The 11,811-nt window shown below is 42.3% G+C and overlaps 1 protein-coding gene across 8 annotated transcripts in view; it reads left to right on the plus strand.

The window, feature by feature from the left end:
• The window catches only part of LOC122402746 (repressed by EFG1 protein 1-like), an 87,806-nt gene extending 81,949 nt beyond the window's left edge, over nucleotides 1-5,857 (plus strand). For 7 of the 8 annotated variants that reach the window (XM_043405785.1, XM_043405783.1, XM_043405784.1 and 4 more), the window contains 5 exons: nucleotides 3,023-3,157; nucleotides 3,789-3,940; nucleotides 4,034-4,394; nucleotides 4,931-5,120; nucleotides 5,524-5,856. In XM_043405785.1, coding sequence (XP_043261720.1) covers nucleotides 3,023-3,157; nucleotides 3,789-3,940; nucleotides 4,034-4,394; nucleotides 4,931-5,120; nucleotides 5,524-5,684 — 999 coding nt within the window. In that variant the 3' untranslated portion in view covers nucleotides 5,685-5,856. Of the gene's footprint in view, nucleotides 1-3,022; nucleotides 3,158-3,788; nucleotides 3,941-4,033; nucleotides 4,395-4,930; nucleotides 5,121-5,523 lie in introns of all 8 variants that reach the window. The other variant, XM_043405782.1, reaches the window with a different exon arrangement.
• Nucleotides 5,858-11,811: the final 5,954 nt, after the last annotated feature.

An 11,811-nucleotide genomic window follows, 5' to 3' on the forward strand; every position in this document is an offset into this window, starting at 1 on the left:
CGACCACGGAAACGAAAAGGAAAAATAATATTTGCAAATTGGAATTTCCGAGTTTACCGAATTAAGAGTTGATATTTTGTAAACGTTGTTTTGAATATTGCATTGGTTTAAAGATAGCAATTATAGAGGAAGGGTCAAGAAATAAGATGATGCATCTTTTTATTTAAATCGTTCCATAAATCGCCATCGAATAACTGTACATTTATCCTGACCATTTTCTTCTTGGCATTAGTCATCCGATGGTCGCTTAAAAACATTTCTCAACTCTTCTACCTGTGTCATTGACCCCTCTGTTCTTAATTAAGACCTTAGAATGCTTCGTGTACAAGTTAGTTGAAGTCTACATGTCAGTTAATCTCTCGTCGGTTCTAGAGAAATCTCTGCACGAACCGAGAGTATCATCGGTTAATATCTGAAAGTTAGATGCCTCCTTTCCTGCGCTAGTACGTGCACTCCTAAAGGCTCGTTTTCACGTGGCGCAAAGTCACGACTCGTGTCGCCGTGACATTGAATCTCACGACGTTTTGTCACCGCGGAAATTAAAAATCGCGTTGTCATGACGTTCCGATCGTCGCTGTTCCTGTATCACGAAATCGAGCCGAGTTTAGTTTTTTAGCGTCGCGAGTTGTACACGGTGAAAATTAAACGCAGAGACATACGGGCTTGTTCACACGAAACGACCGTAGGGAAACGTATTTTAGGTGATTTTTCGCTTAATCAAATTTAAAAATCCGTATTAGCAGCGTTGACTTCCATAACAAGGTAAATTGGTTGACACGTTTCTATTTTCGTAGCAGCTTAAAACAACCCTTAAAGTTTTCAGATTTTTCATTATTATTATCTTTCTGCAAACGTACGATTGTATATTGTGAAAGCTCGTCTGCAATTCAAGTAAAATTTATTCGAAATGAGTCGAGATCGAAAAGAAGAAACATTCGTATCTTAAGGCAGTTTTTACCAAAATTGTAGACTTCGATGGTTTCTATATTTTTATATAGCCTCGATAGATTCTGATATAAAAAATTCCTCTTCTCGACCAATGTTAAAAAACGAACTGTTTGCAGTTAACAGAGAAAATGCTCGTAGTCTTCCAAAGCGATTACGAAAATGGAGAATCGATAAGCTACGATAGGTTCTATTATCCTAAAAATTGCTGCTTTGGGGAAACGCGAAGAAACGAAGGATTTTAATAGGTCGCGCAGCCGTCGTAGAAAAAAAACGCTCCAGAAACGAGCGTCGTAACTGTTCGCCATTTAAAGGGTTGCGAGTCCAGAGCGCGTAAGTCATTATCGTGCGTTTCGCGGTGGCACGTGACGCCTCTGAAAGACGTTTACCTAGGAACGAGTCGAGCGACATGAAGGTACGTTGCCATCTGTCGATGACTCAGGATCGTTCCCTTTTTGAGAGACACGTCTGAGCGGTCGTGCACCGCCTCGGGAAATCGTTACTCTCGCAACGATGACTAATCGGCCACGGAGAGTCAGCCTCGCGTGCTCCCGTGCCGATTTTTCTCAACGCGAGCCCGCGCCCGTTTCGTTTTCTATTTATTCTTTCTACTCGCGCGCAACACGCCCGCGTTTACGACAATCGAACGCTACCGGACGAGAGAAAGAATTATAAATATAGTCGTATAAAACGCGCGTCTTCCTTACAACCTTATTTACGATTCGACGTTTTCGTTCGTGTATATTCTCAATTCGGGTTAATTTTTTTACGCATATGGCCTAAAACTGATCTAAAAACCGCTTATAAAAAGGAGACCTGAAATCTAGAATAGAATTTTGAACTAGTCTCTTTCGAACAGTACTTTCGTAATATTCAAATCCACCGTTACGCGTTACGTTCTCTTTTAGTAATCTTTATCGATATTCGAACGATATTATCGGTCCATCGATAAGTACCAACACGTTATCGATAATTATTAGCAGCGTTCGTACCCACCGGCGCCTTGCCATCGACAGTCGAGCGCCCAATGTCGCCTGACATTTGCACGGAAATTAAAAATACGCGTGCGATCGATGGCTGCTTCGACGACAAAAATACCTGAAGTTGGCACTGTTCTGTCAGAACCTCGAACGGGAAACTGAGAATCCCACGGAACCGTCGTCGGAAAAAAGGAGGTCCTCGCGACGAAGAAGTCCTGCCTGGCTGTTTGCGCTGGAAACGAACCCGTCGCGATAGAATGATGGGAAATCGTTTCTGCCAGTCAGTTCGCTCATTGACTATTCCGCATCTAGGTTATTAAGGACGTCAGAGACTTTATTGCTGGCTACCGAGCGCTTGTCGCGTGATTTAGTTCTGACCGTGACGCGCACGCTCGAAACTAAGACATTGGAGAATAGAGAGCAACGAACTTTTTAGAATTATTTTCATTTTACGTACGAAAAAGGAAAAGTAGGAGATTTTCAAGAATGGAAAGACTTTGGAGAAAACGTTCTTACGATCAAATATACTTAGAGCGTTACGATGATGTTTTTATTAAATATATTTGTCTTAGCTGGAAGTGCACAAATCGCAAATAAAAGAGAATCTTTTTATACAGGACTCGTTATTAGTAACCGCTAAAAAGATTATTTCTCGTTAGCAAAGGGACTGTCGTATACTTTGCATAATTAATTTTTCAAAAATTGCCTATCACGTTCTTTATGTGTTTTTTTTTTATTATGGAGATCAGTATCATTCTTCCTGAACAGTGAAACGTCGAATCGATCGTGTAATTGTTCCGTAGAATGATATATACAAATCCAGCTTGTTAACGTTGAACAGTTGCAGCGATGGGATTTGGAGTTATAGAAAATAAGAGATATTACGGCTGTTGCTGGATGTTACGAGCCGTTTTCACGGTATGATAGCGTGCCGCGGCATAGTAGTTAAGAATCGCTGCTCTATATGCATGAGAAATGAGCGGTAGAACGATGGGTCTTATTGGCTTTCCCCGATTTTCTCTTCGAGCAATACCCGCGGTTCTGTGACTATTGTTGGAAAATTATCTATTACGCGACATTCTCTCTGTGTGTTGTAGATAACAAAGACTGACACACGTAAACCGTCTGTGCGCAGATTGGGCCCTCCGAAGGAATTCATCAACGTTTGCCTCGAAACGCACAATTTCTACCGCTCGAGGCATGGCGTGCCACCTCTGCGTCTCAGCAAACAGGTGACTACCTTATTCTAATATTATACGACAAAAAGTAAGTCATACTGTCGGCAATTAACACGTTGACCGTCGTGGGGGTCACCGGTGGCCGGCACTCGACTTGGCTACAGCGCCGTGGGGCCCACCGGTGACCGGCGTCGCGACCAATAATTAAAATACGCGGCAAACCACGCAAAATGCGCGCGTTATTCCTCTAAGAAAATACAACAGATTAAAATTATTGTATCTTACATTTTCGATACTAGCATAAATACATAAACTCTATATTTCTGTCAGAAGACGACGATGGATTTCGCCGGTGCTCGCCATCGATCGTACTTGTTTATCTCTGGTATTAGTACGATATTAAAATATTTTTGTTACTCAAACAGCTTACGGTCACTTAACACACTGACTCAATAATCCGCCGGATGTGAAACGAATATCGCATATATAAAAAGTTTGTTCGACACTGGAAACCGTAGCTGCGCCACAAATGTAGCAAAACACATTGCTGTAAAAATCTCATCGAGTACATTGGTAGTCGTGGTCGCGATTCTAAGTAATAAAACTTGACAGTCGGCGTGTTAACATTCAGCAAATTTTACATTCTTAATTTCTTACTTTCGCTGATGAATCGAATTATTTTCAGTTATGTAAGACGAGTCAGGACTGGGCCAACATACTGGCGACTAGGGGTAGGTTAGAGCACAGGGCGAACATAGACTACGGTGAGAATCTATACTGCATGTGGAGCTCCAACCCGAAGACCATCGTCAGTGGCGATGAGCCTGTGAACGAATGGTGAGCCACCCTCAAATTCACAATCGTTTCTTTTTCAGAAACGACAGTCATTCTATGCGATATTCTGCTTCATACGTGTGCATATCTCTGTAGGTATGCCGAGGAAGCTCAACATCAGTACGGAAAGGAGCCCACCACGTTGAAGACTGGCCACTTCACCCAAGTCGTGTGGAAAGACAGCACCGAGTTGGGCGTCGGAATGGCGCGGAACCGAAACGGCGAAGTTTACGTGGTTTGTAACTACAATCCAGCCGGAAACTTCCTCGGGAGCTTCACGGAGAACGTACTTCCGGCCGGTGGTTCGAGCCCCTCTAGAAAGATCACCTTTTTACCGCGATACGCGCTGGACGAACAGGGCTGGCAACAGGAAGCGTTGCTCGTGCACAACGAGTACAGGAGGAAACATCGTGTTCCTGATTTGAGGCTAAGCGCCGATCTAACGGCTGCTGCCAAGGTAAATTCGAACTCTGATAATTAAAATATCAGGGAAACGCGATTGCATTTCCGGACTATTTGGAAGCTCGAGCAGAATACCAAAGATCGTCGAGAGAATTCAACTATTTTCTTTTCACGAAGTCTTTGTTTATTCCTGCGCAGAAAAATATTACTAGAATTTGATTGGATCAACCCCTTAGCTTACAATGACGGTCTCAGAGACTCGATAAGTCTACCGGGCCAAACCTTGATGTTGCTTTTGGCACACACAGTTGGATATTAAATCGTAAGGCAAGGGGTTAAACGACACATGTTATGGAACAGTTTCCAAACATATTACTCCGGACTCGAACACGATTACTAAACGAGTCAAGGTTTACTTCCAAACTGCAAAAAGTTAACGAACACCGTGTCCAGGATTTACTATACAGGATTAATAATCGTTATTCACTGTAAATCGTGCGCGAGAGCATAACTTGGTTGGAATGAGATTGACCGGACCACGGCGTCGCAAAGAGTAACGCTCGATTACGAATTTTTTTCAACTGTCAACAGGCGTGGGCGAACACGTTGCTGAACACGAACAAGCTGATCCCGCAGTCGTCGTCCCCATACGGTGAGAACATCTACTCGATGCATTGTTCCGATCCGAAATTGATCGTACCGGCGCGGGAGGTGGTCGCAAAGTGGTATTCCGAAAAGAAGGACCACAAGTTCGGAACGGAGCCAAAGGTCTTGAATACATGTACGTAAAAAACTGCTGCTAGACTTGTCATTAATCTCCGTAAAAATATTACGAAACCGAATCGTTGAAATGTTATAATTTAGCGATCGATCTTCGTCACGTATTTTTCCTAGTAAATAAATATATGACACGGATCATTTTCTAATTACTTCCTGATACGCTATTCAGCTTGGAGCTTAATGTCACTGGAAATAAGATACAAGTTTCATATCGATGCAAGAAGCAGCACGGATATCGTTGATGGTCGCAATAAATAAGCGAGATCCACTTTTTTTGCCCATAAATGCTATCGATCATCCTTCCGTGGTTTATAGAACGTGCACGTGCACCCTCCGCGTGAAACGAAATTACCATGAATTTATCGCGTTCGTCGATAAGTAATTGTTTGTTTCTGCTTTATCAGGTCACTTTACGCAAATCGTCTGGAAGAACACCACCGAGATGGGTATAGCGATAGCCAAAAGGGACGGAAGCTGCGTGGTGGTGGCGTGTTACCATCCGAGGGGTAACATCGTCGGTCAGTTCACGGAGAACGTGTTGAAGCCCGTGAAAAGCGCCTGTTAGTCTGCTAGCCGGACTCTGCGGCCTACACTTGTCGATAATGTATTTAAACGCTGTATTTATATATCGTGCATAGACGACAATACGCATAATATATGTATATAACACAATTGTGCATACACGTAGAATAAAAACATTCCACGTACTACACGTAATCGCAACACCTCGTCTCTTTTATTCGACGATTGAGATTAGTCTAAACAACCGAACGAATTCCAATGTTTCATGTACTCGTTTCAAGGTTTGATATATGTATGTACGGTGATCCGCTGACTTCGAGTCTCGCGGGATGGCAAAGGGAGTCGGACCGCCCATTTATCTATCTCGTTTCCTCGAGATCAATGTCCTCCCTGAGATCAATGTGTGCCTGGGAATACGTGTATCCATTCTACTTCTCCCGCAATTCCTTCCGCGAAACTTCAAGTCAGCGGAGGACTGTAGGTTATTTCTAAAAAGATTCTAGAAAGTTTTTCTTCGATTCGTTGAAGGAAACTCTTTTCAAAGGCGAGGGAGAAGAAGTCGACGCATGGGTGTTCCCCCGAAATTTGGGGGTCGGTTTTTGTTCTGCAGAGACGCGAGCAAGGCAATCGAAAACAGAGATTGGTATTGGAAGAATCGCGGCGGATTGGCCGCCGTGGGGAACTTCCCGTGTCTACATCCGTGGTGCACGTATTATAATAAAGTTCTTTGCTGATACGCACGGCGGGTGTTTTTCCACCCAGCTTCCTGTTTCCCGGCGGTTGTAGGCCGCCGCCTAGTTCTTCACCAGGCCATGATCCTACAAGGTGTAGGCAGTGATGCCAGATTGAGCACCGGGTGCACTACTCACACTATGCCAGATCACGCGTACTTACGTGAGCTCGTGGAGTTACGGAGAGTCGACAAAGGCAAACTGACACATGCACCCTTTCTCGATTCTCCGAAGCTGCCCGAAGTAATTTCGGACCGTCTCGCGGGAGTCGAGAGAGGAAGGCTCATTTGCCTTCTCGCACTTGAACAACTGAAATTCGACCACACGTCGACGGCATACGATTCCAAGTCTCGACTGGCCAGGTATTTTTTATTTCCCGACCTATGTATGTAGACGAACATAAGCAAGATACTATAATGAAAAAAATTTTGTGAAATTTTTCTTACGGAAATACACGTTTTAAGACCCCCGGATCATATTTCAATTATTGAACAAAAATAAATTCATTTTTATTATTCCTATACAGGGTGAGGCATTTTAAACAGGTCACCTGAATAACTCGCTTGTTTTTGAAGATAGGAGAAAATGCATTAGACCAAACTTATTTGGTATCGGGGGGCTCATAATCTGGTATTACCAATTTTTTTGTAGGTGGAGGCGTCAAGGAGATATGAAGGTCAACTTTGTTTTTTTAAATGGAACAGTATATTTTATTACTTACATTCTGATAGAGTGTTTCAAGGCGAATACAATGACCTATTATTAAGGTCATTCAAGGTCACCCAAAGTCAACTGCAATAGAAAATAAATTGTGTCAGAGTACATTTCGAATACTTGTGTATCACGTGTGTGTATTGCGTGACACGGGTCACAAAAGATAAACAAACATTCAATCACATTGTACGCTTATCCGTATCCTCAAACATTATTGGTAATTTTACTACCGACTAGAGCACAGCTTCGTAACATTTATTCAGTCTAAGTGTTTAGTTTTCTAAAATGCGTTACACGATAGCAGAGAAAGTAGAAATGGTTCTTATTTATGGTGAATGTCATAGAATTATGAGGGAAGCGGTACGTGTGTATAGTGAAAGATTTCCCGATCGTAATAATAGACCTTCACTTTCTGTCTTTACAAACATTATAAAAAAGTTCCAAGAAACTGGAACTGTGGATAACAAAACACGTAATCTTGCCAAACGAGCAACTGATGATGGAAACTCGATAAATATTGTAGCAGCTGTAATACAAGATCCACATGTTAGTACAAGACAACTGGAACGCGAAAGTGGCATCAGTCAACGAAGTATTTTACGAATATTACACATTAACAAATTTCATCCGTTCCACATATCACTTCATCAACAATTAACTGAAAATGATTATACAAAACGTTTACAATTTTGTGAATGGGGCTTACAAAAACTACAAGACGATGAAATGTTCTTGAGTAAATTGTTATTTACCGATGAGGCCACATTTACAAACCATGGAGCAATTAACCGTCACAACATGCACTACTGGTCGGTAGATAATCCACGATGGTTGAGAGAAGTCGACAAACAGAGACCTTGGTCTGTAAACGTCTGGTGCGGTCTTCTTCATAATAAAATAATTGGTCCATATTTTATTGATGGCACGCTAAATAGTAGTAAGTACCTGAGAATCTTAGAAGACGTTTTGCCAGAATTGTTAGAAGACACTTCACTGGACATACGACAATCCATGTGGTTCCAGCAAGACGGATGCCCTGCTCATTCAGCACGCAATGTTACAGAATTTCTAAATAGAAAATTTGGAGATTCTTGGGTAGGTCGATCAGGAAGTAACAAATGGCCGGCACGATCCCCAGACCTGACACCTCTCGATTTTTATTTGTGGGGAAAATTAAAGGCAGAAGTGTACCGCGAAAAACCAACTACCAAACTTGACATGCAAGAACGTATAAGAAGAGCTTGCTCTGTAATAGATACAAATGAAATTTGCCAGGCAGTGTCATCAGTATTGCAACGATTTAGACTATGTATCCATGTTCAAGGTCGCCATTTTGAACACTTGTAATAGCAGTATCAAAGTATCCAAGTGTTCGAAGAGTGCTTTGACACAATTTATTTTCTATTGCAGTTGACTTTGGGTGACCTTGAATGACCTTAATAATAGGTCATTGTATTCGCCTTGAAACACTCTATCAGAATGTAAGTAATAAAATATACTGTTCCATTTAAAAAAACAAAGTTGACCTTCATATCTCCTTGACGCCTCCACCTACAAAAAAATTGGTAATACCAGATTATGAGCCCCCCGATACCAAATAAGTTTGGTCTAATGCATTTTCTCCTATCTTCAAAAACAAGCGAGTTATTCAGGTGACCTGTTTAAAATGCCTCACCCTGTATATGAGCGTACATATGTATATCATTTCAGATATCACTTCTGATACATCTGGCAACGTATAACCATTACTGCTGGCTACTGCCAGCCTCTAGCAGCCTCTGCTGGCTTCTGCTAACCTCTGCTGACCACACCTGATACTTCCAACAACGTATAACGATTACTACTGGTTACTGTCAGCCTCTCCCAGCCTCTGTTGGCCTCTCCTGACCTCCGCTTATATTTCTGACGACGTATAACAATTACGACTGACTTCTGCCAACCTCCGCTGGCCTCTGCTGACCACTGCTGACCACCACCGATGCTTCCGACAACGTGTGACGATTACTACATGTTACTGCTTGCCCCTGCTGGTCTCTGCTTGCCCCTGCAATGCCTCTGCTGTCCCCTGCAGGTCACTGCTGTCCCCTGCTGACCCCTGCTGACCACTACTGATCACTGCTGACCTTTGTTATCAACTTCTGACATGATGTATAAGTATTCAAGCCTCGTATAATGTAAATCTATGGCAATAAATGATATAATTTAACAGAATTCTATGTGTTCTCATCATTTTTACCTTTCTTTTCCTCTCCAAATCATTGCCTTAGTTTTAAGAGACCGTTTTTCCGGTTAAAATTGGATTCCCAAAGTGTCCAGCTCTCGTACTTGCTGCCAAAATCAAAAATTAACTTTAACAAAAAGTCCTGAAACAACTCGGAAGTCCTGAAACAATTGGAAAGTCCTGAAACAGCTGGAAAGTCCTGAAACAGCTGGAAAGCCCGGGGACAACGAAAAAGCCCTGAAACAACGAGAATATCCTGAAACCGCTGGAAAGCCCTGAAACAGCTGGAAAGTCCTGAAACAACGAGAAAGTCCTGGAACAGCTGGAAAGCCCTGAAACAATTGGAAAGTCCTGGAATTTCTTGGAAACGCCGAAAATTCTTGGAAACCCTGAATTTTTAGCAAAGTTCTGAGTTTCAGGACTTCCTAGTGGGTTCGGGGAAACCAAGGAGTTTCAGGGAGTCTTATAACTAAGGTAATGATTTGGAGAGGAAAAGAAAGGTAAAATATGATGAGAACACATAGAATTCTTTGTAATTATATCATTTATTGCCATAGATTTACATTATACAATGTTTTAATACATATATATCATGGCAGAAGTTTTTAACAAGGGTCAGCAGTGGTCAGCAGTGGTCAGCAGAGGTCAGCAGTGGTCAGCAGGGGTCAGCAGAGGTCAGCAGGGGACAGCAGAGGCATGCGGGGGCAAGCAGAGACCAGCAGGGGCAAGCAGTAACATGTAGTAATCGTCACACGTTGTCGGAAGCATCGGTGGTGGTCAGCAGTGGTCAGCAGAGGCCAGCGGAGGTAAGCAGAGACCAGCAGGGGCAAGCAGTAACATGTAGTAATCGTCACACGTTGTCGGAAGCATCGGTGGTGGTCAGCAGTGGTCAGCAGAGGCCAGCGGAGGTTGGCAGAAGTCAGTCGTCATTGTTATACGTCGTCAGAAGTATAAGCGGAGGTCAGGAGAGGCCAACAGAGGCTGGGAGAGGCTGGCAGCTTCGGAGAATCGAGAAAGGGGGCATGTGTCAGTTTGCCTTTGTCGACTCTCCGAAACTCCACGAGCTCACGTACGCGTGATCTGGCATAGCGTGAGTAGTGCACCCGGTGCTCAATCTGACATCACTGGTGGTTAGTCGGTCAGCCTCTCCTCCTCTCTACCTCTTTTTCCCCGAGGTCGGAGATGCCAACCTCATCGGAGCGATAACTAGACGCGGGTCTAGGGGAATTCGCGCTTGTGGCGCCAATATCCCTACAAAGGTCGACAAATAAGCGCCATCTATCGTTGACGTATCGTATACGTATACCTCGTCTGTAGTAGAAGGTCTACTTACTCGTATACCTCGTCTGTGCTTTTATTCAAAGCTCTGGGAACTGTAGAAAACCTCCTTGCCATTTCAACGTTATTGATTTAATATGGAGTAAGAATTCAACGCCGCACACGGTGAAAAATAAAACTAAGTATGCCGAGAGTTACTTATTTGAAAGTGATCTAAACCTAAATCGATCTGTATTCGACGAGTGTATCTGAATTTTTGTGGAAACTTCACACGCAATGAAATATTTTTGTCGATTGTTACGAGTAATAGAATAATTCCTGAAGACTATACGCGGAAGGTCGCAGCCATTAGCTCATATTATTTGCTATGTAATTAATTATTAAATAATTATATTATACTGTTGCAAGTTATACAATTAATGGCATACTAAATAATAATGACCCGGATCTCAATTCGAATTCCAATCAGAGACTGCTACAGAAATAAAGGACAAATTAAAATCAAATACATTACAGTAAACACATCTAATCATAATTAAGCAATAATTGATGTACAAGATACGTAATTTCGTTTAGAATGATATAATGATTCGACGCCGATTAGATATCGAAGAAAATGTGCGAAATATGATTCAATTTTTGTCACAATTCCGACTCAATTTGTAATAGAAATGTATTAATTCTACCGTTAGAGAGTAAATGCGTGTAGTAATAATGAGGAAACATGAGAAGGTTGGAAATACATACGTACGTCGTTGGTCGCGAAACGCTAACACGTCTTGACATGTCGAGACATGTCTGAACACGTCTCGTGAATTGGGGGGGAGGGGGGAAGCTCCGCTGTCTCACGAAGCATGTATATCGAAAACGAATTCCATTAAGAGACTGTAACAGAAACAAAATAACAATGCACTAAAGTACATAAACGATTATTATAATCAAATAATAATTAAATTCAAACTGTATTACAAGAGGTCGTAATTAAATTCAGAGAAATGCCGGTCGAATGTCAGAGGAGTACGAAACCGATTCAATATTTATCACGATGTTGATTGAATTTGTAATAAAAAATGTATTAATATTATGCAAAAGCATCGATAGAAATTAAACGCGAGTAGTAATAACGATGCAACAGATTCGAAATATGCACCTCGTTAATCGTGAAACGCCGACACGTCTTGATACGTCTTACTACTACCACTTTCAGACCACGAATGACGACCCCT

The sequence above is a fragment of the Colletes gigas genome, unplaced genomic scaffold (assembly GCF_013123115.1).
Source record: "Colletes gigas isolate AHSC1104 unplaced genomic scaffold, ASM1312311v1 Colletes_gigas_Sc00039, whole genome shotgun sequence".
Classification (NCBI taxonomy): Eukaryota; Metazoa; Arthropoda; class Insecta; order Hymenoptera; family Colletidae; genus Colletes; species Colletes gigas.